We start from the raw sequence: 27259 nt of genomic DNA on the forward strand, positions 1-27259 counted from the left end.
CTCACTCTCTCTTCCTCTGTGGATGCTCCTGCAAGGTCTCTCTGCTCTAAATGTGTTACAAATGGCTCCAGCACTGAGCTATTTTCTTTCGAAGCCTTGGCTCACATGGTCTTTGCTAGGAGTTTGGCTCCCCAGGGCCCAGCCCGGTGGCCTCAGGTAAATGCCAGGGACATTTTTCATCGTCCAGAGCCAGTCTTGCCCTCCACGTCCGACCCAGTGGTCCTCTTCCCACCTCTCCTGGCTCGCCTCGACTGGTGATTAATTCTCTATCTTCTCACCTCTAACCACCTCCTTTGTGGCAGAGAGGAGATTTGGATGCTCTGGCCTCCTCACCTTTTCCGTGAAGGATGCTGGGTCCAGCACGAGGTTCAGGATGGTCATCGGCTTTAGATGCAGAGCCTTATCCTGGACTTGGGGACAGAGAGAGATTGGGGACGCCTAATGAGAGAGACTTACATAAGCGCAACAGACACGTAGAGAAGATGCACTCGGCTTTCCATCCTCGTGGGCTTCCTCCCATTTCCGACGCTAATGGCGCCGCATCCCACCAGAGCCTCTCGTCTCCTGTGCTGTGTTATTTCCTCTGTCTGGCTCTGCTCTCCCCTGCTCCCCCCTGCCCCCTTCAAAGGACCTGGCTGACTCAAGTCAAACATTTCGTCCTCAGCAGAGCCCTCCCCTCCGGCCACATGAGGACCCCGCCACACACACTATAGCAGCCTGTACTTTTCCTCTATCATTTGTCATTATGGCATCCAGCTCCCTGGATACGGATTAATATCTCCTCCCTAGACTCTAAGATCCACCAGGGCAGGGACTGTATCCTAGGGCCTGGACACTGCCTGCCACAACAGAAATATTTGTTGAATGAATGAAGTGTAAATCATGTAGCAGTATTAAGTCTATTTATATGTTTTGGCCAGTCAGGCGTAAAGGAACAACAAACACCATTTCTCTTAGAAAGCACTTCACTCACCTGCAAAGTAATTCTCCAGCCATTGTCTCCTTTGAGCCTCTTAGCAACACTGTAAGGTAGATGGTGGGGGTGTAATTTCCCCATTTCACAGAAGAAGAAATGGAAGCCCCAAGAGGTTAAGAGATGGGCCCAAGGTCACATGGCTCTCCATGTCCGGCCCCTGCCTTTGCTCCTGTGCCAGGCTGAGTCTAAGTGAGGAAGGAGGGCTGACTCTTCGGGGAAAGCTTCTGGATGGGGCTGACTTGGAGCAGCATTTTGGAGGTGAGAGGGCTGTGGATTAATATTAGCAAGAGGCGTGGCAGGCGGTCTCATTTGGAGAAGATGTGGATGCGGTCTAGGGTGCCTAGGATGGGATGAGAGAGTGACAGAAGTTGCATTCACTGATTGCATTACACCTGAGATCTCTTGCAACAGCTTTTCAAGGGAAGCCTCATCACCCATGGGTTATAGTTGTGGAAGTGAAGCTCTCAGAGGTTAAGTAACCAGCTTAAGGATGCATAGTGACAGCCGAAATTGGAGACCAGAGACGTCTGCTCTGGCCCCTGGAAGGGGAACATTGTTTAGAGGTGGACTGAGGGCTTTGGTCGGAAATATACACGGGAGGTGGTTTGGAGAGGAAGCCAGACTGGGGATCCCCCATGGCTCACTCATTAGTGCCGGAGAATTGGGAGCAGCTTCCCTAGTCGCATGTCCTGAGTGCTAGCAGGTACGTGCAGGGACCCTGCTCCCTGAATGTCCACCCCTAAAGTCAGGCCCGGGCAGGACCAGCCCCTGCGCTTCAAGGTCACCTTTGTCGATGTGACCTTGGCAAGTCCCACTCGACCTCTCCACCTTTGGGTTCCTTGTCTGCCGGGGTTGAGGGGGCGAATGAGGGTCTGCCTCGCAGCGTTCTGGGGAGCAGTGCGTCTAAAATAGTACTTTGCACATAGAAAGTAAATATTTAGTAAATGTTATCTGTTATCATAAAGTACAATTCCTAGAAATGCAGAATCTCAGAGCTTAAAAGAACCTTGGAGATCATTGGTCTGATTCCCTCATTTTACAGAATGAGAAACTGAGGCTCAGAGAGGCTCAGAGCAGCTCAGAGCTAGTGAACACCTAGGCCCCCAACTCCCAGGACAGGATCTGAGTCTGGGCATCGCATGCTTGTTGCCAGGGAGACAGGATGCTTACGCATACTGCCCAGCTGTATCAGGTCACGGAGGATGACTCTCCCCAAGGAAGCCACAGGGCCTGGGGTGCTGCTCCTCTGCCCTGGCCACCCCACTGCCTGCATATGCCATTTAAGCTGCTGGCTGCTGTTGGGAGTTTCTCTCTGTCAGAGTAGTCAGAAGGGCAGAGAAGCCCACGTCCATTTGTCTCGAGGAGCCTGGAGCGTCCTGAGGAGTAATCAAGATCTTGTTGCCTAGAGCTGAGAGAAAACCTGTAATTGATCTGGCTGCCCCTCTGATTTCCTCTGTCTTCTCGCCACCAAGCACTGTCTGGTGGCTGTCAGCCTCCTCTAGGACCCACCCTGGAAAATCACGATTAATGGTGTAATAGCCGTATGGGGGCGAGGGAGACCAGCGGAGGGACTGTTGACAAGTCAGGAGAGGAGAGCCCATCTAGCACAACTGGGCCGGGGAGTCCAGGCACCGTTCACCGCGGAACACAGGGCCTGTTGCTGGAGGTGCCTGTCTGTGCCTGTTAACCAGTGCTGGGCGGGCGTCAGCCCACATTCGTGGAGCTTCTCCTCGGGATAAGCATCATAGCAAATGTGTCAGGAAGATACATGCCTGAGTGAGATGCTCCCCTGCCTTCCAGAAGCGTATGGTCTGGAATAGAGAGAGGGCATAAATACGTGCAAAGTTAAATAGCCATTCACTCATTCGTTCACGCATTTGTCGATGTTTGTTCGTAGCTGCATTGCACCGGGCACTGTTCTAGGTGCTGGGGGGTGTAGCAGTGACTAAGAGGGAGAAGGCCCTGTCCTCGTGGGGCTTCATTCAAAATGCAAGCACCAGAGAGAGAGTCAGAGACATTGAGGTCTGAAAGAGACGTGAGCAGACCTTCTAGCTTGAGGAAGCTGAGGAGTCTTGAGATCCTGAAAAAATGGAAATTAGGTTCCCCCTCTGGAGAAAGTGGGGACCTCTGATTTCTGGTGTTTGGGTCCAGAAGCATCCCAGGCAGGTAAATGCTAAAGCAGAGATGACACCTGAGAAGCCTCGACCCCCAGTCTGATTCCGCAGCACGTCTTCCAAGCGCTCACGGGGCAGCGTGCGATCAGCGTGTGGTGAGATGCTGCCTGTGCAGGTGAAAACTAGAGGTTCAGAGCAGTAGAGCTGAGCTTGTTCGGTGGGGGAATTGCACCTGGACTGTACGTTCCTTATGGACAAGGACTCTGAAAGTAACCCACAAGGAAATAGTTCATGCCCACAGCCTTTTCCACATACATTACCTGATTGGATTCTTTCATTATTTCAACAGATATTTTTTGAGTACGTACTATGGGCCAGCCTGTGCTAGGCACTGGTGATGCAGGTGGAAAATTCTAATGTGTTCCCTGCTCTCCTGGTGCTCATCACTTTGTGAGATAGGCATCGATATTCCCATGTTACCAATGAGGAAATGGGCTCTCAGGGGTGGAGCTGCTCCGGACATTCCCTCCATAAGGACCACAGCAGATCCGACCTGGCCTCCCTCCACGTTGGGCCTTCATCTGCACTTGTTAGGATTGTCATGGCTGCCCTAGGATGTCAAGAACAGCGTCCTCAGTTGCATGGCAAAGTTCTGTTTTTAGACTCTGCCTTTTGCATTACCTAAAGCACAGGATCGCAGACCGGCTCTGTTTAGGTGGGGACTGTCAGAGACCCTCAGACATCAGAAGCCATATTTTTATGCCCACTTTGGACTTCAATTCTGCCAGTGCCTCCATATTCAACTCTAGCTGAACAAGGAGCCTGGGATTTGTGATTGCACATGGTTAGACCCTTGAATTTGAACTTCAGCACTACTGCTTTAGTTGCATGACCTTGGATAAATGACCGACCCTCCCTGAGCCTCACCCTCCACATCTGTGAAGTGGGTATGCAATATTACCTTATAGGGTTAGAATAATAGTCATGAACAGTTAATTACTTCGAGTAGCACGGGGTACACATTTTATTCTCATTTCTCATAATGCTTCTGCGAGGGTACTTTTATCACTCCTATGTTACAAATGAGGAAATCAAGGTTTAGAGACGTTAACTCACTTGCCCATGGTGTATAGCTACTACATGGCAGTGCAGGACTCAAACCCATGTCCTTAACTGTGACGGTCAGTCCAAGCCCCAGGCACAGAAGCAAAGGGCAGTAAATGCCTCCCTCCCCTTTTCAACATATATTGATGTGATGGTCCTTTGCCTGGATCTAGAACATTCTGTCTGCTTAGATTGTTTGTATTAACCACAGTGAATATACAAAATGTACAACCCAGACTGGGAATTTACTTCATCTTGGTGTAAACTCAGAAAATGCCTTTTTGACACCATCTGTTCATTGATTTCATTCAGCCAGTATGCGTAGAGCACCTACTGTGTGCCGGATAGTGTGTTGGTGCTTGCCACAGCCCCAGCATCACAGCTGACAGTTCTGTGGGGAGACAGGCAGCATCGTCATAAGCAGGGTGTGTGCCCTAATGATGAATGTTCCAGATGGGAAAGGGATCACAAAAAGCCTCAGAGGGGAGGTAATGCGGTGAGCCTGGAAGACACAGTTTCCAGGCCATTAGGGGGTGAGACTGCAGTCCAGGTACAGGCAGAGGGTGGGTGCTGAGGGAGCTCTGTGGAAGGTCCGGTGCAGTGGGGTGGGTGGTAGAGACAGGAAGGCAGGAGCCAGATCGTGAAGGGTTTATCTGTTGGAGTTAAGAATTTGCTCTTGATCCCCAGTGCAGTGGAGAGCTATGGAAGACTTTGGGGCGGGGGTATGTCATTATCAAGTTCACATTTGGGTAAGAACCCTTGGCCACTCAGCAGAGAACCAACAGAGAGGGAAAGCCCAGAGGGAGGGAGACCAAGACGGCTGCTGTTGCAGAGTCCCGGGTGCCGCTGGCGGACGTCTGGACTGCGGCGGGTCGGTGGTGATGGAGGCAGGGCTGTTGGGACTTGCTGGCTGAGTAGCTGTGGGGAGGAGGGCTCTAGGGTGCCTCTCAGCTTTCTGGCTTGGGTGACTAGTGGATCGTGGTGCCACCCACTAAGAAGGAGGATGTAGGAGGAGAAGCAGATGGCGGGAGCGGGGGAGAGGAGACCTCCTCCTTAGGACGAGGCGTGTCTGAAGTGCTGTGGGGAATCCAGCTGGAGATTTCAGGAGGAAGCCGTCTCAGTGCAGGTGCTCTGGGCTCGATTCTGGGCTTGAGATGCTGATTTAGAAGCCACACCTGCAGGTGGAAATAACTCGTGGGTGGAGGTGAACTTCCCCAGGGGTGATGTGAGTGGGAAGAGGGTCTAGGTGCTCCACCTCTAGAAAATTCTTTTTTTATTCCTAAATTATTAAATTATTTTCAGTTAATAAAGCCTGCACAGTTAGGTTCTAAGACCAGATTCGTCTAAACATTAAACTGAAAATAAGACCTCAAATTTCTTTGTGTTTTTTGTTAAAGAATCTGGAAGCTTCATGATCTGCTCTCATATGCAGATAGGTAAGTGACAGAAGAATACCCAGCGAAGTCAGAGACCTGGCTAGCCCTGGCCTTGCCTCGTAACGGCTGTGTTGACCTTGAGCTAGGCACCTTTCTTGAGCTCAGCTTCCTTGTCAGTAATAGAGCTTGTTCTGTGAATTAAATAAGATAAAGACTATGGAAAGAGTTTTGCAAACCCTTGAGCCTTACACACATGTGACAAGATGGTTCTTTTTATTCCTGTAAGGTTTGGGGGGAGATTATTTCTCATCTTTGTATCCAAGAGCAGCCCGAAACCTCAGCCACTGTCCTTACACGTGGTCTCCAGGATCAGCCAGCCTTCAGGGCCATGAACAGTGACTGTCAGGCCTGCGTGGATTAAGTGTAGTTCTGTCATCAAATAAAATTTACACAGGCTAATCTGAAACCTGTTTAGCGGTCTGCATAATAATTATTGTGTGGCGGGCTGACTGGGCGTAAATGGAAGGCATTTGACAGAAATGATTATATTTAATATTTTATATAGCCTAGCCAGATTTTTACAGTTCTTTCTTCTTTGACAGTCCATTCATTTTGCCACTCAACAAATAGTTATTGAGGCTGTAATATATGCCAGACACTGTTCTGGGCCCTGAGAAGACAGACAAACAGGATTTCTATTCCTGTCCCACATCCATCGAGCTTGAATTCTAGTGGGGAGACAGTCACTGAACAGTCGACTTTACCCATGACGAGTAAGAATGCCAAGCTTCCCTTGAGACGGTGTTTGCTTTCATCTCTTCCTGCATTGGCACCCATGGATTAAGGGACAAAGATTCTGGGCCTGATTTGCCAACAGCAGAGCTGCCTTTGCTCCAATCCTTTATCCTTTTTTTAAAAAAAAATTTTTATTGGAGTGTAGTTGATTTACAATGTTCTGTTAGTTTCAGGTGTGCAGCAGTCCAGTCCTTTATCCTTTATTCTCCTCTGTCTCCTTATAGCAGGCAGTGGCTTGAGGCCCTCCATCCATTGAACATATATCTCCTGTGCACCTATTCTGTATAAGTAACCTCTGGGGATACAGCAGTAAACTGGAAACAGTCCTGGCCCTTGAGAAGCTGGCACTGAGCCCAGCACTAGAGGCTGCTGGGATGGCATAGAGAGGCACCCGATCCTGGCACATGGCAAGGGTCGGGGGGGAGAGGAGCACGCTGCAGGCAGAGGGGACTAGTTGTGCGCAGGAAGCTGTGAGGTACTGGGTCAGGCTGCAACACCGAGCTTCTGTGGGGAGGGGGGATTGTCATAAAACAAAACCTTGACTAAGTGTAACACACATACGGAAAAGTCAACATTATCATCAGATATATACAGCTCGACGAGATTTCACAAACTGAGCACGCCTTGCTCAGCACCTGGAATAAGAAACAGGATGTCATCAGCACCTCTAGAAGACTCCCTGTGTCCCCTTCTAGTCACCACCCGCCTTCAAGGGTCATCACTAGCTGGACTTCTTACAGCACACAATGGTTTTGTCTGCATTTGTACTTTTTATAGATAGAATCATACGGTAAATACTCTTTTGTGCCTGGTTTCTTCCACTCAACATTATGTTTGTGAGATTCATCCACACAGGTGCATGGAGTTGTTGATTGTTCCTTTTCATTTCCATATAAGATTCCATTGTATCAATGGACAATGTCTCTCTCCATTCTGTCGCTGGACATCTGGCTAGTTTCCAGTTTGGGGAAACCCAAAGAGTGCTGCTGTGAATGTTCTAGTATGTCTTTGGTGAGTGTATGCGTGCATTTCTACTGGAAATGCCTATTGTAGAGTTGCTGGACATTAGGGTATGTGTAAAGCTCTAATAGACCAGTTTTCCACAACAGTTATGTTGACTTACATTCCCACCGACACAGTAGAAGAGTTCCAGTTGCTCCACATCTTTGCTAACACTTGATAGTATCTTTTTTTTTCTTTAAAGTCATTCTGGTGGGTGTATAATGGTATCTCATTGCAGTTTAAAATTGCATTTTCCTGAGTACCTTTCCAAGTGTGTTCCAAGAGCTTTTGATATACCATTGCCGAAGTGTCTGTTCTACTCATTTGCCTATTTTTCTATTGGATTGTCTGTCTGGAGGTGGGGGGATGAATCACTTTAATACTAGTCTCCTAACCAAAGGTGACCTTGGTTTAGCATATTTGCATATTCACCAGCCCCTCCCTCACACCAGTGATGGGGCCAGGCTGGTGGCCTGCAGACTCTGATCTCAGGGTGCCGGGAGGTCTCAGGGAGGGACAATACCCATGCAGCCTTGCAGGGAGGCAGCTCCTTCAAGGTTCTGGCTTTGACCCCAGCCTCAGGAGGGAGAGGGGCTGGTGGAGGAAGGATGGAGAGGGGTTAGTTTTCTGCAGATGTGGAAACCAGCTGATGACCTGGGATGTGCGCTTCTGCCCTCAGTATTTGCTGAGAAGCGACCTCTCCCATCTGGGCTAGGGAGGAGCTGACATTTGTGTAGCCCCTGCTCTAGGCCAGGCCTCTCCTGTGTTCTCCTCGGCCTCAGTTCAACCCATCCAGGCACGTGTTGTTATGCCAGGTCTACCTGAGGGGAAATGGAGTTGAGTGACCGAGGAAAGCCACCCAGCTGGCAAATGGAGGAGCTGGACTGGAACCCATCCCTTCCCCAACATCACTCCCCAGAGAGCAGGGCATGCGATGTGTCCGGGACGATGGCCTAACCTTCCCACCCACTCCTTTTCTGCTCACCCATGGCTCCTGTTCTTAAGAGCAGATGAAAGTTTTCATCCCCGATTAGACATTTTTTAAAAAGTGGAGCCCTATGAATCATTCAACCACAGTCACACCCTCCTGCCCCTGATTTGACGGTGGTCAGGGTGGGGGATGGCTTTAGAACCTGAGGCTTCTGTGAGTCTGGGCAGAGGCAGGAAGAACAGAGGCCTGGAGCCGGCCTGGAGCTCCCCTACGGGCACAGCGATTCATGGAGGGAGTGTTGGTCCTTTCCACAGAGGCTGTCTGGGTGGTAGCTCGGGGCCCCTGAGCCTATAGGACTCTTACTCACGTTCTCCCTCGCTCTCCCGCAGAGTTATGTCATGCCCAGACCAGCGGAGGGCTCCATGAGGATTTATAGAAGATGCCCCGCGTCTCGGCGCCTTTGGTGCTGCTTCCCACGTGGCTCGTGATGGTTGCCTGCGGTCCGCACTCCCTGAGGATTGGTAAGTGCTACCCCTGTGGCACCCTGGGGGCAGCCCAGCCCTGGGTGATGCCCCTTCCACACCCCAGGTGTCCGCAGGGGACATCTGACCCTGCACTCCGCCCTCCCTGAGTTTGGCTGGGGCAAGGGTGGTGGTCGTCGGGCAGCCGACAGGCTGACAGCTACAATCTGCTCAAGCTGCCCAGCTCCCCTTGTGATGAGAAAAAAGATGTTGAGAGCCTTTTGCAGTCTGTGATGGACTCAGCTGGTCACAGCTGTAGGTGAAGGAGGGTGGGAATGGCCATGGGGCTTCCAAATCCAGGGGCTAGAGAGCAGAGCAGAGATCATCTCTTCTCTCCTCTGATCAATCCAAGAAGGCTTCCTGGAGGGTGTGTTCAGATGAAGTGTCCTTGGTGCCCCTGACCCAGCTGCTTGGCAGGGCCTTTGCCTTGATGTCTGCTCGCCCTACCCTGGTTCTGGAGAGGAAGGACAGGGCACTTCAATGGCGTGTGTCCACCAGCTCCCTCCCTTGTCATTGCTGCCATGGGGGTGCCCATTCTGGGTGTGGGCAGGCACTGCCACCACTGGCCCCATCAGCGTTCCCATGCCTGGCGGAAGACTTGGCTCTTTCCGGGGTCCAGGAGTGCCTGAGAAATCAACTGCCTCCCCTGCCCCCAACACCTCCAAGACTGAGCAAATCTCCTTAACTGCAGGCTGGGCCACTGCCTGCTGATCCGGGTCCTGGGGACATGGCCCCAGCTGCAGAGACAAGGAGACACAGTCCAGTCCAGCAGACACTGTGTGGTCATCTGATGGCCTGGGATAGGCATGGGGTGTCAGGAATTGGGGTGTGTACATGTGTATAGGGAAGGGAGTCATTGTGGGCAGACAGGTGGGGCACAGCAGTGAGAAATCCAGGCAGGTGTGTTGGTCACAAGAAGATCAGTCCAATGGCAGGAACCCCAGGCAAGGCCAGGCAACAGCCCTAGAGGGACCCAAACACCAGGCAAGTTATCCAGACGGGGGCCCACCTGAAGCCCCTCTGCCCAGACTGGGGTGGGAAGGGGGGAAAGTGGATCCTGTGAGTGAGGCAGAATCCTAAACTTGAACCTGAAAGCATTAGAGGATGATTTAGAATGAAGATCATGATGCAGAATCCCAAGGACTTGGCCTAAAGCTCCTGAACTCCTCTACTTGCAATTAGGTCTGGTTCTAATGTCCCAGAGATGGGCATGATGGTGGTGTGGGTGGTCAGGAGGCCCTGGCAAGGCCAGGCATCATGGGCCAGAGGCTGAGCTGCAGGTCCCCGAGTTACTCCGTGTTCCGTCGTGGGTACATGGGCACGTCTCTCTGTGCATATGCACTGGCAGCTGATTGGAATCGGAAGCAAAGACCAGTGACTCAGTTCTTCCCCTCATCCTGCCTTCGGCTCACCACTCTGCATACTTGAAAAAAGGAATTAAAAACAAAATCTTCCCTCCCTCTTCCCCATTCACTTCTACTGAAACTTCAAAACCTAATTTAATTCTGCTTAGCCGCAATGTAAAACAGTTCATATCCTTAAGATGCTTAATTTATAAGATGCCTCCAGTTATTCAGCATTTGCTGTGAGGTTTTCTCCTCCTCTAAATGAGTGGCTAAAGCGGTAACCCATCAATTTCTATTTGTGGCTAATGGGAAGCAGAAAGGGATTGAGCCGGAATTGGCAGCTCCTCGCGGCCTCGGCTCTCCTGACACTTGTTCCCCGGGAGAGAAGCAGAAAGTGGAGCTGACAGATCACTGTCTGGCCTGCTGTGTGACAGTGGGGGGCTTCAAAGGGGCTCTCAAGCTCTCATCCCCACACTTGGAACAATGCTTGTCCAGTTCTGTCCTCTCTGCTGGCACTCGTTCTGGTTCATGCCAGGCCACGTCCAGCTGATTTCCAGCCAGGGGCCCTGCTGGCTGGCAAGGTCAGACTGGGCCTAATCTACAGAGGCCAGGAAGCAGAGTGAAGCCAACAAAGAGAGAGGAAAGTAAAGAAAAGCCAAAGCAGCAATGCCAGGGCTTGTTTTGCTGTCTCCTTGGTTATCCTGGGAGCCAGGAGCTTTATGGATGGAAAGGTGCTAATTACACGGACTCCAGAGGGGATGTGGAGTAGGGCAGGGATGGGAGGAGAAGTAGGTCAACAAAACTCAAGTAGCTGTGCTTAGTGGCAGGCAGCCTTCCACACAGATGGGCTGGACCAGCGTTGATGGCGACGGGTCCCCCAAGTCCTCCAGAGGCTCGCTGGAAAGGGAGGAGCTGCTGCTCCTTCCCCCACTTCCCACGGGTCACTTCTCCCCACATTTGATTCTCCTGGGGTTCCTCCCAAACCTCCAGCCTCAGAGTAGATGGCTGTGAGAGGGAGGCTGCACGGAGGGACCAGGAATCTCGGAGATAAATTGCCCCGCCTGCTCCAACCCCCGCCCCGCTTGTCAGCTGGTGACAACGTGGATGTTTGTAAAGAGGTGACGAGCCCACTACCCTGCCATGGGACTGCTGTTTTTCATTCAAGTGAGGCACAGGGTGGGAGATACAGCCAAATTGTCTATTGCAGTGTCCGGCGTTTACTCAACGAATGAGGCTTTGGGTAAGGGAAAGGGATTTTATTTATGATGGCGAGGCTGCCCGCATAAATTCCCCAAACTCTCACACATATGTCAACCTGTTTCACTCATCTTTCTTCTGAAAATGTCTTTTGATTTCGCTTCTGTCCCTCTGGGTCCTCTGAGTGATGACTGTGAGAGCCGCAAGTTAATAAATGCCCCGAGGAGACCACCCTCACCATCTCTTCAGCCCCCCATGACTTAAAGGGATCATCATTATATCTTAGAACTGTAAAGGATTCTATGGATTCCATTTTCCAACCTGCTCATTTCACAGATGAGGAGGGAGGCCCAGAGGGGGTGGTGATTTGGCCAAGGTCACACAGCAAGTAGGGGGCGGGGCTGGTGGCAGTCAGATCATCTTTTTCCAGCCATTCTCCCATTCCCCTGTTCCAGCACACTTACTGGGTTGTGCTCTGATTGTTATGGCATTTTCCCACCAGATTCTGCATTCCAAGGGAGATTGACCAGGTAATGCAGGTCCCGACACTTGACGTATGCAAGCATATCACACAAACTCAGTGCATGGGTGGGTGGATGTGTCCACGGCCCTTACAAGATGTGGTTTCCCAAGAACACGTTCGGCATCGTTGTTCTAAGGTTTCTTCTGGTCTTCCCTGTGCTTCAGGAGGTAGACTTATTGGAAGAAGTAGAAGAAAAAGGAGAAGGAGGAGAAAGAGAAAATGTCCATCTATCTGTCTTACTTAGAAGGGAAAAGAGGAACGGGCTGGAGATCCTGATTGGGTTCTAAGGCAAGTTTTGGCTATAATGGTAAAAACAAGGATTCAACTATTCATTTATTAATCCACTCAGCAAGTATTTATTGAGTGCTATGTGCCAACACTGAGGACACAGTGCTAATTAATAATAATCCCCCTAATAATTACCACTTGGAAAGACCTCACTCTCTGCCAGGCACTGTGCTAGGTGTTTCACATATTTCAGGCAACCTTCACATCAGAATTAATGATCAGATGTTATAGATGAAGAAACAGAGGCTTGGGGAGTTTAAATAACTCATCTAAGGTCACACAGAGACTGCAGTTCGAACCTGTCCCCAAAGCTTCTCTTTCTGCTTTGCCGTACTGCAGCTTTACACCCCTGGAGACATTTGGGATATCCCATTATCCCAGCAGTCACATTAAATATATTGTGTTCTATCTGGCAAAGGAATTGAAAGATGGAATCACTATTGCTTTTATAGTCTATTGCTCTTTTTTGATTCTTTTACTCGCAAATAATTGCCTAAGGACCCAGACAAAGTCCATCAGACAGATGAGGAAACTGAGGCCTGGGGATTTGAAAGGCTCGCTCAGGGTGGTACAGAGTCCTGCTCAGTGTGGGTGGCACTAGACATCAGCAGGTTATTGTAGCAATTGAACCTCTTTCTTGTTTAAGTTTTCCCTGTGAGGTGAAGCAGCAAGAGCTTGGATTTATTTGACACTCTTACTAGGACCCCAAGCACTTTATAACTCCCGTTTTTTACTGAGGTAGTTTTCCCTCAATGAGCTCCAAGTCCTGCAGAGAGAATGTTAAACATAGAACATTCAAATGTTATGAAGATGAAGATAATAAAAGAATTGGGGGAGGCAAGGGGGAGGAATAAAAAGCACTGGTTTTCTTATCCTGTTCTGCTATGTATTAAATATATTGGACACACCAAGATCCAAATATACCAACAGAATTCGGTGCTTTGCCGAGGACTCACTGTGGGGCTTTTTGAGTAGTGGGCTCCCCTTCATACTGTGACCACGTGATGTGATTTATGAGAGTTTGATCCGTGTGTAACTCTTGATCTCTTTTCCAAATCGAGTCACCCATATAAGCAATCAGTTGGTCTTTCACATTAGTGACAAATAGAAATTGATGACTTTCTCCTTCATCTGTCATCTAGAGAGGGAATCCATGTACAAAGCTTTCTGGGACACAGATCCCTCCCCTGTAGGAGATCTGTGTCTTTCTTATTATGTCTGTATTCCTGGGTCTAGCACAGTGCCTGGCCCATAGGGGTACTTCGGAAATGTTTGCAGGATGAACTATCTAATGGCAAGTTTTGAAGCTTGAACTGACCTGTCACTTTTCAAATTTCTCTTCTCCCAGATATCGGTCAGTGCTCAAAAACGCCAGCTGGTTTTATTTAACAATAAGTGTACAAAATACGTATTTGCAAGAGTAGATAGTTTGCCAAAGACAGTCCATGAGGGTGTCTGCCTGCATGTGTGCTTGCACGAGGCTGTCTCTCCTCTCCTTCCTGCCCCACCCCTGCTGCCACCACATCTTCAGAGGGATGAGGGAGACTTGGCTGCCGTTAGAAAGGCATCCAGGCCAGTGTACCGTGTGGAGTCATCTGTCTTCGCCTGCTGCTTGGTCTTCTGCCAGGAGCACCACACCAGATACTTGGAGGATGTTTATCTTCTCTCAACCTTTCCGGAACCCACTTGTGATCTACAGACTCTGGCCATAGTCTCTTCTGCTGAGAAGTGAGGGATGAATTAGGCCTAGGTGCTCCATTTCACAGATGTGAAAAACTGGGGTCCCAGTAGGCAAAGTGAGCTGGCAAAGGCCACTGTGGCAGTGCCAGGATTCCTGACTCCCAACTGCCTGGTGACATTGGTGCCACGGTTTACAGTGTATCTTACACATGTGTTAATTCAGTTTCCCCAACAAGCTGCAAGGTCGGTAGAAGTAAACATATCTTATGGAAGAGGAGGCTGAGCTTCACAGAGTTTGCGGCTTGCTCAAGCTCACATGGAGGGGAGTAAGAGGATAGGACATCTCCCAGGCAGGGACAAAGGGGGCCTGGCCTACTGAGTCCAGTCAGAGGACCAGAGGACAGCTGAGGTGGCGGAGTCCTGAATAGCCTAGGCTGTTGGTAGTACATTCCTTTTTTTTTTTTTTTTTTTGGCTGCGCAGCTTGTGGGATCTTAGTTCCTTGACCAGGGATCGAACCCATGTCCCCTGCAGTGGGAGCATGGAGTCCTAACCACTGGACCGCCAGGGAAGTCCCAGCAGTACATTCATTCTTTCTTTTTCTTTCTTCCTTCCTTCCTGGCTGTGTTGGGTCTTCGTCGCCGCGCATGGGCTTTCTCCAGTTGCGGCGAGTGGGGGCTACTCTTTGTTGCGGTGCGCGGGCTTCTCACTGTGGTGGCTTCTCTTTGCTGTGGAGCACGGACTCTAGGTGCGCAGGCTTCAGTAGTTGTGGCAGGCGGGCTCAGTAGTTGTGGCTCACGGGCTGTAGAACGCAGGCTCAGTAGTTGTGGCACACGGGTATAGTTGCTCCGTGGCATGTGGGATCTTCCCGGACCGGGGATCGAACCCGTGTCCCCTGCACTGGCAGGCGATTCTTAACCACTGCGCCACCAGGGAGGTTCCCCAGCAGTACATTCTTGATGGGAAAGCCACCATGGGCCAGAGTGCCGACGCCCAGGACCTCATGAAATCAGGCTGAGCTAAAGAGAACAGGCAGGTGACCGTAGGAAACGTTATGTTTTCTTAAACATATCATGGTGAGTCTGCAGGAGGAAACTGGGGAAGGTCCCAGAAGCAGGGGTATTGGAGAGAAGGGAGGCGGCTGTTGTTCCCTAGCTTTTTAGGGAACTTTTGAGCCCTAGATCATAGAGCTGATTTCCAAATAAGTTTGGTACGTGGCTGCCTGTGTCCACTGGCGCTAGAAGGGCCTGGTTTTCCCAGACTCTCATTTTGCCCCCTCCACACGTGTGCTGGTCCGCAGTATCTTCCGTCCTGCTGGATGAAGCCCTGCCTGGCAGAGACACACATGATTTGAGAGAACTGGCATGGTAATATTTTGTCAGAATTTCAAAAGCCCGTCTCCGGCTCTGTGAAGTGGTTTACAAGAGTCTTGGGATGGGGAGTGAGTCGTTAGCAAGCTCTAGTTTTGGGAGGGTGGTTTGTTGTAGGGAGAGATGATACTTATGGAGGGAGATTTGGGTTTGATGTAAAAAAAAAATGTTTACCCGACAGATGAAATGGGCTGTTCTGATACTGCGGTCCCCACAGCTGGAGGTGGCCGTAGCTGTGCTGGACAGAGAGTTCAGTGTCAGTGCGAGGTTGGACCTGGTACCTCCAGGACCCCTTCCAAGCTGGGCTCCTGTGCTAGAATACTTTAGCCTTTGGTCTGTTCTCATACTCTTTGGGAGGCATCCTATTATCCTTGTGTTCTCATTAACAGCCATTCATGGGAGCTTAGAGTGGAGGCAGCCATCTGCCTGATTTAAGCCATGACCCCATTCGGTCACAGTGGCTTAAGCCAGATAAGACATGAAGCCCTACTGAATCTCCTTACTCTGTTGGTGTAGACCTGTCTGGGGTGTTTCTTTTCTCCCTGCGGCCACCGCTGAGGTGTCGGAGAAGCACAGAGGCTGCCGCCTGCTCTCAGCCGAGCGCCTGAGTGTGTGTGAGCCCAAGTGGGCGGAAGACACGTGTGTGCCTCGGCGGGGCCCGCGCATCCCACCCACAGCCTCGCAGCTCAGCTGCAGGCAAGACAGCGGTCACACTTAGATCTCATTAGTCTGGATGCGGGGGCAGATAGCTGGGCGGGGGTTGCCAATAGCTGTCGGGCTGGCCAGCAGCCCCTCTGTGTCTTCTTGGTGTGTGTTCCTTCCTGTCGAGCTGAGTCCGGGGCCGATCAGCTTGTGGGGGCTCCGCTGCCGCTTAAGCCCACACGGATGAGGGGCGTGATGCAGAGGGCGGGGCCAACTCATTCAGTCTGGGCTCAGCAGGTGCCTGGTGGGGCCATGCCGGGGCCGTGCCCAGCCCCTGACCGGGAGGTAGTGCCACCGTGCTGGACTCAGGAGGAAAACCAACGTAACTGGGGGTGGGTGACCACCTGGGGCAGCCCGTGAGAGGGTCTCCCATGTGTTTCCCTCTTCCCTTAGCCCCTTCTGTCCTGACTCACCCAGTTGCCTTCCATGGCTATTCCAAGCTGATAGGGGTCTGGAGAGCAAGGGGGACACCACAGAGCCTGATGTGTTCTGGGTAGCACTGGGGTTGGCTCTGGAAGGCTCCATCATGGTGGAGAGGTGGACGCCAGAGCCTGTGCTCTAACCGGACTGCCTGGGTTTGAATCCGAGCACCACCCTTTACTAGTTATATGACCTTGAGTGAGAACTTCATTTCTTAGTGCTTCAATTTTTTCATCTGTAACATGGATGACAGTAGTTACTACCTCTTGTTTTCATGAGAATTCAATGAGTTATTACATAGAAAGCACTTAGAATAGCGTCAGGCGTGTAGTAACTGCTGGGAAAGTGACACCTGTTATTGGGAACGGCACTGTTGGCATCTCTCAGCCTTCCCCTGCCTGGAGCACACTTCTCCACTCCTCCACCAAATGCCGTCTCTCCCCTTTTTCTAAATCCTGCTTTAAATTCACCTCTTTCTAAGAGCCAAGAATCCACACCCGGTTTGGAAAGCTCTTACTTCCAGCATTCTCAGAGCGCAAGAGGTATGCATGCTGACTCAGTCACGCATGGGTTGCGCTGTCTTCATTGGTCCATACCCACCTATTTTTGCAAACATTTAAAAAACCTTATTTGAATTTCATCCGTCCCACCAGCCTAACAGCATCCTGAGAGACTGGGCTCTATCTTCTCTACCTTTCCGGTGTCGTGGGCTTTTCACACCGAGGTAATGGTCCCCGCTACTGGCTAGTGGATCTGAGTGATCTCCCACCTTAAAAACCTCCCTTAACCCCACATCCTTCTTCAGCTAACCCCCTATTTCTCTCCTTCCCATTGCAGAGACACTCTGCAAAAGAATTCTTATGCAAAGCTATCTCCATTTCCTCTCCTCTCTTACCCAATCAATAGGACTCCCTCCCATCAGATTTTCGCCCCCATTCATGGTGCCCCCATGGCCTCATCCAATCATCTGTCCCCAGGCCTCATTTCACAGGCAGCATTTGGCATAGTCTTTCTCTCGCTCTTCCTTGAAACGCTTCTCTCTCTTGGCTTCTGGGTCGCACTCCATCTTGGTTCTTGCCCTCCCTCCTTGGACTCTCAGTCTCCTTTGGTGATTCCTTCTCGTATGTCCAACCTCTGAATACGGATGTGCCCCAGGGTTCTGTCCTTAGACCTCTTCTCCCTCCACCCACTGCCTAGTGATCTCATTCAGTTTCATGGCTTTCGATGCGATGACTCTCCAGTCTCCTCTCCAGCTCTGACTTCTCCCCATAACTCCAGACTTATACACCTACTCCTCATCCCCTTTTGGATGTCTAAGAGAAACTCAAATTTGACTTGTCCAAGCTGTTGACGTTCCCCTCTAAGCCTGCTTCTCCTACCATCTCCCCTGTTTCATACATGGTCATGCCATTCTATCTCTTTGGACTTAGGTCCCAATCCTTGGAGTCACGCTTGACCCCATCTTTCTCTGATATCCCATATCCTCCCCATCAGCAAGTCCTGTTTGCTGTACCTTCCAGGTATATCCAGAACCCAACCACTTCTGGCCACCTCCGCTGTGGCTTTCCCGTTCCGAGACAATATTCTCTCTCCCTTGGATCACTGCAAAGCTTTCCTACTAGTTTCTGTGCTTCTCTCTTCCTGTCACTTTTGTTTCTCAAAATGGTAGCAAGGATGATTCTTTTAAAATGGAAGTTGAATCCTGTCAGTCCTCTGCTCAGCTCTTCCAGAGCCTTCCATCTCATCTCATCTCAAGTCAGAGGAAAAGAAAGAGTCCTGACGGGGTCCCTCCCACAGGGCCCTCCACGATCTGACCCACTGTTCTATTACTATTTGTTCTCATCTCTTACTCCTCTGCCTCTTGTTCACTCCACACCAGCCCCTCCCCCTGGCTTCTTTGGTGTTCTCTCTGCCTAGAACAGTCTTCACCTAGATGTCTGCATGCCTCACTGTCTCACTTACTGTAGGTCATGCCCTGCTCGCCATCTCTCTCTCTTTCTTCCTTGCTTTGATTTTTCTATAGCACTTGTTACCATCTGACAAACTGGGTCCTATTCGCTTATTATCTGAGTCCTCCCATCAGGCAAAGCCCTTTGTTTTGTTCTCTGCTATTTCCCCAGCATGTAAGACAGTGCCTGGTATACAGAAGGTGCTCACTAAATGTCTACTGAATGAGTGAATGATGCAGACCCAAGGGAGGTCCCAAAGGAGCTTCAAACTTGAAAGCTGTTGGAAGGCAGAGATGATGATGGCCTCACTCAACACAAAGGAAGTTCTAAACAAGTGTTCCTTGCCGAGGACAGTGCACTGGCCCTGCTGGCTTCCTGTCCCCAGGTTCTCTGGTCCCTGCGGCAAACCCTGGGTCTAAAGGCTAATCTCCATCCCATTCTGAGGAAGTCCAAGCCAGCAGGTTAATGACTCGGCATCAAAATGAGTCTTGGCCACTGGTCTTACTTTGTCCCTCAGATCCAAACGCCGAGCTGTTGATTTAGAGTCACCTCCCCCAGCTGTACGGCCGTTGCAGTGCTCAAGTTTCTGTCTCGTCATCAAGTCTGAAACCTCACTTTCATATTCCGACTGTTTCTGAGCTCCCGTGGGACTCTGGTCAGGCCTTGCTTGTCTTAGTCTTCCTAGAGCTTGGGGACCTGAATCTGGACCCAGCCTCCCAGCTGGGACCCTGCCACCTGCTTCCAACTCTTTCCTGAAGCTGCCAGTGTTAGCCAGGGTACCTGCTTCTTGTCTGCCGCGGACTCTCCCAGTGCTTCACCTGGCCTGACCGCTTGTACTTAGATTCACAAAATCTTGATGGTGGCAAGGGTCCCCCGTATAACCCAGTCCACTTTTGAATAGCTCCGACCATCGGTTTTCCTCTCTGTTGAGCCAAATCTGTCTCTCTGTGCCTTCCACCCTCAGGAGCCTACAGAACAGGCCTTGCGCTCTTCCCTCTGACGGCATGTCCGAGATCTGAAGCACTGTCATTTCACAGCCCCCAGCATCTTCTTTCTTTCAGAGATTCATCCGACTGTTCCTTCCTTCTCAGCATTTGGATTCCACTTGTCATCCTGGTCACCCTCCTCTGAATGGGTTTTCTCTTTTCTCCTTCCCAGGTAGGATGTGTCCCCAAATCAGAGGTAGGCACTCCCCTCATCTGCTTCCAGTCCACCACGGGCACCTGCTCCGGCCTGATGGGATGTGGTCTCCAGGTTCAGAGCCCCCGGTCGGACCCATGCCCACCAAGCCCTGGCTGACCCGTCTTTTGGCTAAAGAAAGCCCATCTAGGTCTCCATCTATGTCCTGTGAAATGTGCCCTCACACCCCCAGCTCTGGCTCTTCTCAGGCTGACTTTGCTCTCAACCCCAGACCTGATGCCACTCTTTGAAAGCAGGCAGCGGGTGGCCCCCATGTCTGAAGATACCTGTGTTAAGCAGTCGGGTGCTGGGAGGTTCCCTACGTTGTGTCACCCCTGTGGCTTCTTCCGAGATGTGCTTTCCCACCCTTTATAGTACATGGTCTTTCAAACAGGGAGTGACACTGGCAGGGGAGGGAATGCCATTTTGCTGGCAACACTCATAAATTTCCCCCAGTGGCAGGGATCTAACCACGTGAGACTGAGCTTTCAGCTCACAGATGAAAGAACAGGGATTTTCTCCAAGATGACAGGAAAGGGAAGTGGATAGGCCTGGGGGCCTCAGCAGGAAGCTCTGCTAAGGACTCGTTCCAAAGAGGCACCGGCCACGGCCTGGGTGGGAACAGAGTGTCAGTAGCTGGCCTCACACCTCTGGGCAGCCACCGGGCAGCCTCGGGCCAGCGGACAGGGAAGGGGAACGCTTTCCAATGGCCATCTGTAGGGAATGTTCCCTGCTCTTCCCGGAGCCTTTGGAGTTCCTGAACCTAAAGGGACCTTTACCTCGAATGGTGGTTGAATGCCAATTTCCCCTTTAGAGCCAATTGGGAAAACCTCGAGAGCTAAAGGAATTTAGTTGTGAAGTGCAAATGAGTGGACTTGGTGGAGATGAAATAGCGTGTAAGTATCCATGGATCACCCCCATTGGGGCTCTCCCTTTATTTAATCAACTTCTTCCTCATCTGCCCAGGAATTATCTCTCAGAGAGCAATACTGGCCACTGGACAGGGCCACCCTCTTGTGGGATGGGCGGGAGCTGTTGCCTTTGGCTTGTGGTTACAGCCTGGGCGGGGCTCCCTTTTGGGTCTCGATCCAGTGCCTTTCTTACCATGAAGCCATGAGGATGGTCACCTCGGGGAGCTTGGGCTTCACATTCAAGTCTTCATATCCTAAGCATTATGGACAAGGCAGCCTCGGATTCAAAATCCACGAGTATGACTCTCCCTTCTTAGCCACGTTCCTTCAGGCAAATTATTCAACCTTTCTCACGCTCAGTTTCCCATCTGTCAGCTGGAGATAACACTTTAGCATGCAGGAGGTTATCGTGTTAATTGAAAGGAGATATGTAAAGTCCCATACATGGTGTGTAGCATCTAGTAATATTTAGTAGATAACAGTTCCCTTTCTTTTGTTTCTTGCAAAAATAGTAGTTTGCCCAACGTTATGGCATGCATAATTCTGGGTGGCATCGTAGGGTAGTAGAGTGGGATTAGGCTTTATTGACACACAAACTTGGAAAGGAATTATAGTTTCAGCATGTGACCTTGGGCAAATTATTTGGCCTCTGTTTTCTACTATGAAATGGGGGTAATAATACTCACCCTGTCTACTGAGGTTTACGTACGGTAATGTATGCAAAACAGCTAGCACAATGCCTGATAATTAGTAGGAGGCCAATAAATAATAGCTATTATCAGTAGTTCTATTCTAATTACTATTACTACAATTTTCTACTGCTTCCATGACAAATTACCACAGACTTCGTGGTTTAATCCAGATAAATTTATTAATTTACGGTCAGAAGTCCAGCATGGGTCTTGATGAGCTAAAACTAAGATGTCAGCAGGGCTGTGATCCTTTCTGGAGGCTCTAGGGGAGAATCCATTTCCTGCTCATTTTGGTTGCTGGCAGGATTCAATTCCTTGCAGTTATAAAATCAAGGTTCTTACTTTATTACTGGCTGTCAGCTGAGGCTGTCCCCAGCTTCTAGAGTCTGCAGCAACCCTTGGCTCATGGCCCCCCTCTTCCATCCTCAAAGCTCAGGATCATGCCATTCTCAGATCACAGCTCCCTGACCTCAGCCACAAAAGGTTCTCTGATTTTAAGAACTCATGAGATTGTATTGAGCCTGCTGGGATAATCCAGGATAATCCCCCCATCTCAAGGTCTGTAACCTTAATGACCTCTGCAAAGTCCATCTTGCCATGGAAGGTAACACGTTGACAGATTCCGGGGATTAGGACGTGGACATCTTTGGGGACCATTATTCTGTTCCTCTGTTTGGATGGCTCCCAAGATAGGAGCCTGAGCCTCTTGAAATCATTCTCATGAGCAGTGCTGTGTGCAGGGGACTGTGCTTGCACTTGGAAACTGGCCCCAGTCCAACCCTTGATCTGATTGTCTGACTCCAGTTAAGGCCAGTCTTTTGCATGAGAAGCAGACAAGCCCAGAGCCCTGAAGCCAACGCGTTCCCTCCATGGGTAGAGGGACCCTGACAGGACGGCCACATGACTGTGACTGAGACTGTGCCACAGGAGCGAGAGAGCTGGAAAGGGACTGTGTGACGGGAAGCACTTCATCACGTTGATTTAACATGTCAGGGCTCTAAAGGAGTAACCTACAAGCAGAATGTTATCTGAAGCCATGTCACGTGGGCTCTGCTGGGCTTGGCTTGGAGCGATGTGTTTATTTCCTGCCATGGGGCCTAGAAAGAATAATGTCCCCCCAGAGTCCCAGCAAACTGTCTGTTACTCTGCTTGTCATCCTTCCAGAAAGGAGCAGATCCTCTTGTGTTTTAGGAAGGCATGTGGTATAGGAAGGTATTGCTAAGAGCAGGGAATTAGGAGACCTGGGCTTTAGGGCTGGTCCAGCTTTGTTTCTCTGTCCCTTGGTCCTGATTTAACGCTGACAGCGCCCTGCAGCGGGCTGGGGTCTGTGGGAAATGCTGGAAACAGGGTATTGTGTTGTTAATGTTCTAATGTGAAAAGGCAAAACTCAGACATGAAGGAACTCCAGCAGAGCACAAAGCAGGGAAGCATTGAATGCCAACCGGCCAGCTCCAGAGTTAAGCAATGATGACTATGGTCCGGGCACCATGGGCACGTTGGCACTTTGGGCTTCTTTTTACCTTCTTGATATGTTGCCCGTTTCCATCTAATGAGAGGGTGGGGGACCATCACTTTCAAGGACCGAATCACAGGGGACGGAATGACATTCATGTGTATGGAGCACCTAATATGTGCCCATCACTGTCTATAAATTGCATCATTTAATTTTTACAATGATCTTCAGAGGTAGGTTTGATAATGTCTGGTCTGTAGGTACAGAAACCAAGACCTGGAGAGACTTGAGGTCACCCATGCAGAACATGGAAGACCCTGGATTTTTTTTTAATAAATTTATTTTATTTATTTATTTTTGGCTGCATTGGGTCTTTGTTGCAGTGCGCGGGCTTCTCATTGTGGTGGCTTCTCTTGTTGTGGAGCACAGGCTCTAGGCGTGTGGGCTTCAGTAGTTGTGGCATGTGGGCTCAGTAGTTGTGGCTCATGGCTCTAGAGCGCAGTCTCAGTTGTCGTGGCACATGGCCTTAGTTGCTCCGCGGCATGTGGGATCTTCCGGACCAGGGATTGAACTCGTGTCCCCTGCATTGGCAGGCGGATTCTTAACCACTGCACCACCAGGGAAGCCCTAAGACCCTGGATTTGAACCCAGATTTCCTTGGCCCCAAGCCCATGCTCTGTCCACCACACTAGGCACTTCCCATCCTTGCCCCTGCTGTGCTCCCCTCCGCGGAGCCCCTGGGAGGAGTGGGGAGAAGGTGGGTATGATCGAGTTCCACCCAAGACCCCCAGGACGCCTTGATTTCTTTAGAGAGCAGAAGGCAGACGCCGCACCTGAGCCCCGTTCATTGCCCCCTGCCCTTGCCAGTTTCCTTTGCAGACATTTGGCAGAGAAATTAACTTAAAATTGAACCACAAGAGTAGTGCTGAAGGCACCTTTAGGCTAAAAATAAGAGCAGAGGCTGCGCCGCTCAGGGGGGACGAATCTGCTCACTGCCTGTATTTACAGCCGCTTATTTATTAGATTCCAAATGATGTTTAACCAGAAATCATATGGCAGTGATCCCTGATTACTTATGTGGCTAATGCCTGAACATATATTATTATTGCTATTTATTCTGCCCTGTTAAATGTACTGGGTGCTTCTCTCCCAGGAAGGTGCCAAGGAGAGGGACCCGGAGAGTCCCTGCATTGTAAGATCAGCACAAAGCCCCAGGGGACTGAGAGAGAAGGGGGCTTGGCAGGTGGTCCTAAAGACCAGGTGACAGGCTCTGCTGGGAGTATTTTTAATTTTTATTATTATTATTTTTTGGCCGTGCCCTGCAGCATGCGGGATCTTAGTTCCCCAACCAGGGATCGAACCCACGCCCCATGCAGTGGAAGCGCAGAGTCTTAACCACTGGACCACCAGGGAAGCCCCAGGAGTATTTTTTTTTAAAAGGGGTAGTCCTTTGGTATAGAGGGAGTGGGGATGGGAGTTGGAGAGGACACCCTAAAAAAAGGGAAAGAAGAGTATAAAGTAAGAGTTGGGGCTTTGGGGGTCGGAAATATCTAGACTTATAGTAATAGCAACATTTATTAAGTAATATTTGTTATGTGCCGGGGACCACGCTGTTCAAAGTCATTGAATGCTGCCATCGTGTCTGTTTTACAGATGAGAAAGCTGAGGCTCAGAGAGTTAAATACGTTACCCAGGGTCACACGGCTGGTGTGAGTCTGGAGCCAGCATCCAAACCTCTGGCAGCCATATGCCCAGGATACTGTCCTGCCTACTTCAAAACCAGTGTCCTCTCCTCTTTTGCTTAACTTTTTGAGTAAACAGCCCAGGAAAAGAATGGAAGACTTGTCCCTGAGGCCTGAAAAGCACGTGGAGACTGGAGTTCTTGGCTTCCTTTGTGCTTTCTGAGTGCTTTACAACCTGCTCAGGAGGAGCTGCCAGCAGTCCCCCGGGGCATGCTCCACCCAGGGCCACCTGGGACACACCTGGAGCAGGCCACTGGGTGGGGCGGAGAATGAAGGTTTCAGGATGTTGAGTAAAGGTTTCTCGGATGATGGGACCTCCCTGCCCAAGCCCCAGAGTGGGGCAGCCAGGACGTCTGAAGGTGGAGGCGGTAGAGGCCTGGGCACTTCTGGGCCCTGGTGCCCGAGGATCGGAAGCCGTGCCCCACCACAGGGAGAACCTGTCCCACCACAGGGAGAACCTGTCCCACCACAGCCCCTCGGAGCCCCTGGGTGCTCGCCCTTTCACCTCTCACTTCCTCCCTCTTGCCCAGCTCGTCTTTCTAGAGGGAAGCTCAAGCCCCTTTCCAGGGCGTCTGAAGCCTTTGCAGGCAGGCTGCAGACCGTCTAGACAGCCCCATCATCCTCACGTCCCCATTCCCATCCCTGCCCTGTAAACACTCACCAGTGGGCATCCTGCCCTCCAGACACACTGGAGTCCCCGAAACGCCCCTGCCTCTCCAATCTCTGGGCCTTTGCTCCATCCGCCTGGAATACTCCTCACCTTGCCTGCCCTGCAGAATTTTCTTCAAGGCCTCGCTGTTCCTCTAAGAAAACCTCCCTGACTGTCCTCTCCGTCCCCACTCACAGGGCTCTCTGCCCTTTCCCGCTCCCATAGCACGGTGTGGGCGGCCAGCTCCACCTCAGCCCTCAGCCCATGTGACCTAGTGCTGAGTGTTTGTTCAGGCGCTGGTTTCTCTGGGGGTCAAGACCACGTCTTACTCCCTGTCACTCCCCCGGCCTTGCTCATAGCAGGTTTTCAGTAAACATTGGTGGGATGAATAAATGAATGAATGAATGAATGACTCAGTTCCTACCTTGGGCTACCATGGAGAAGGTGTCTGTTCCCCTCAGGACTGTATACCCAATGGCTTTGAAAATGGGGCCCCTGGGGCAGGAAACAGGGACTACATGAGCTAGGTTACACATACTGAAATAGAACGGCAAGGGGCCTGGAACATTCTGGCGGGGGAAGGAGGGAAGATGTTAGCTGGCTGTGTGTCTCAGAGTTTAGAAAGGAGGAGAAAGAGACACAGGCCGGGTGCAAAAAGTAAACTTCCAGAACGTCCTCCCAGCGCCCCTCTCCTCCCTGTAACATGACGTACAGCCTCTGGCCTTTTCAGTTCTAGCAGACACACTGCTGGAGCATCTGACCTTTAGAAGGAGGATTGCGTGCTCGGGCCAGCATCACAGGGACCCCCTGCCCGACGTGGATCTGATGCCCGACTCCCACCCGGGAGGCACTGCCCCACGGTGGGGTGGGCCGGCCTCGTGCCCTTTCACCCCCACCCCTCCGTGCCCTTCCCTTCATCTCTGCAGACGCAACCAGCGGCCGCCTGGGATTTGGCCACATGCCAGGGTGTCTGAGGGAGGCTCCTCAGACAGCCACAAGAAGGGACGCGGTTAGGTGGAGGAAGATAGGGATTGGGGGCAGAAGCCGGCGCGGGCAGGAACCGGGACCGGAGAAGCTCAGGGCTCGGGAGGGAAGCCCAGGAGGAGAATGAGCCCCAGGCTGCACGAGCTGTTGAATGTTCAGAGGTCACGTCACCCCTCTGGGCCCCCGTTTCTCCAGCTGTGGTCCTCCGGACCCTGTCTAACCCGGGATTCTGTGTTTCCCCGCAGTTCCTCTCTCCAGAGGCTGCGACAGATGCATTTGCGCGTCCTCCTGTCCTTCTCCTCCGTTGTTTTCTCTTCCCTCTGCCCCCCTAAGTATTTACTGTCCACCTGGGTTTAGATTATACCCTGATTAAGTGCCATGTAGCTGTTGGCTGCCTGTTCACTCAGTTTTATAGATGCATTCGGAGAGGCCCAGGGGCCAAGGCCTGATTTTGCAGAGGGAGGGTAATGAGAACAGGGCAGCGGCAGCCCACTTAGATTGGATTTTAATAAAGTTTCCAGCTAACCTAAATCATCTGCATCGCAGGTGGCCCAGCGACCGCTGAGTGGAAAGGGTCAGCCCCCCCCCCGACGCTGCCTGCCCAGGCTGGGGCGGGCCAGAAAGCGCAGAATTGGGGCTGGGGGATGTGGAGGTGGCAGCCTGCTGGAGAGGAGGTGCCCTTCTCCAGCCGAGGACCCTCCTTGACAGCAAGGGTAGGGCGGCTGGGAAGCGTGCTCAAGGTAAAGGCTGTCCGAGGGGAGACAGAATGCCTGCTCTTTCTGCAGCTGTTAATTACTTTCAGATGATGAGATAATTCATAAAAATTAACAGTGATTTCCTTCATTGTGTTAATATGACCCGGCAATAAAACTGCTGTTAAGGATGACTTTTCTCTGCATCCAGGAGCAGGATGTCAAGGAAAAAGGAGCCCTCCGTGGGGTGGAGGGAGGAAAAAAAGGAAAGCAGAACTGGTGAGAGAATGACAAGGGGAGTGATTTCCAAGCTTTGGCTGGAATCATCTGAATGAAGTCAAATTGAAATGCAAATCCTGTGTCTCTCAGAGCCCTGGCTGGGAAGAAATGCATTTGGTGGTGTCACCTTGGCGGCTGATGGGCAGCCAGACGGGCAAGCGGGGAGGGCCTCCCCAGCTGCGCAGTGGAAGGGAAGACAGCCGTGGCCTCAGCTTCTGCCCCCATCGGGGAGTTGGCCTGGGCCCCCAGGAGAATTCTCCAGAGAAGGGACACGCTTGCTTATGAGGCCTTTGAAGCCCAGCATGATCTGGCCTTGACCCCTCCGTCTGCATCTCTTAGAGCTCGTCTCTCTCACCCAGCTCTGCCCACACTGGCCTAATGTCAGT

At 51.1% G+C, this 27259-nt stretch overlaps 1 protein-coding gene across 1 annotated transcript in view; it reads left to right on the plus strand.

Moving 5' to 3' along the window:
- Nucleotides 1-8737: 8737 nt before the first annotated feature.
- GRIK4 (glutamate ionotropic receptor kainate type subunit 4) overlaps nt 8738-27259 on the plus strand; it is a gene marked incomplete at its 5' end in the record, with an annotated part of 311497 nt that continues 292975 nt past the window's right edge. The window contains one exon of the mRNA XM_082626891.1: nt 8738-8819. Within this exon, the coding sequence (XP_082483017.1) occupies nt 8738-8819 (82 nt within the window). The remainder of the gene's footprint in view (nt 8820-27259) is intronic.

Source organism: Mesoplodon mirus, assembly GCF_964341445.2.
Source record: "Mesoplodon mirus genome assembly, chromosome: 7".
Taxonomy (NCBI): Eukaryota; Metazoa; Chordata; class Mammalia; order Artiodactyla; family Ziphiidae; genus Mesoplodon; species Mesoplodon mirus.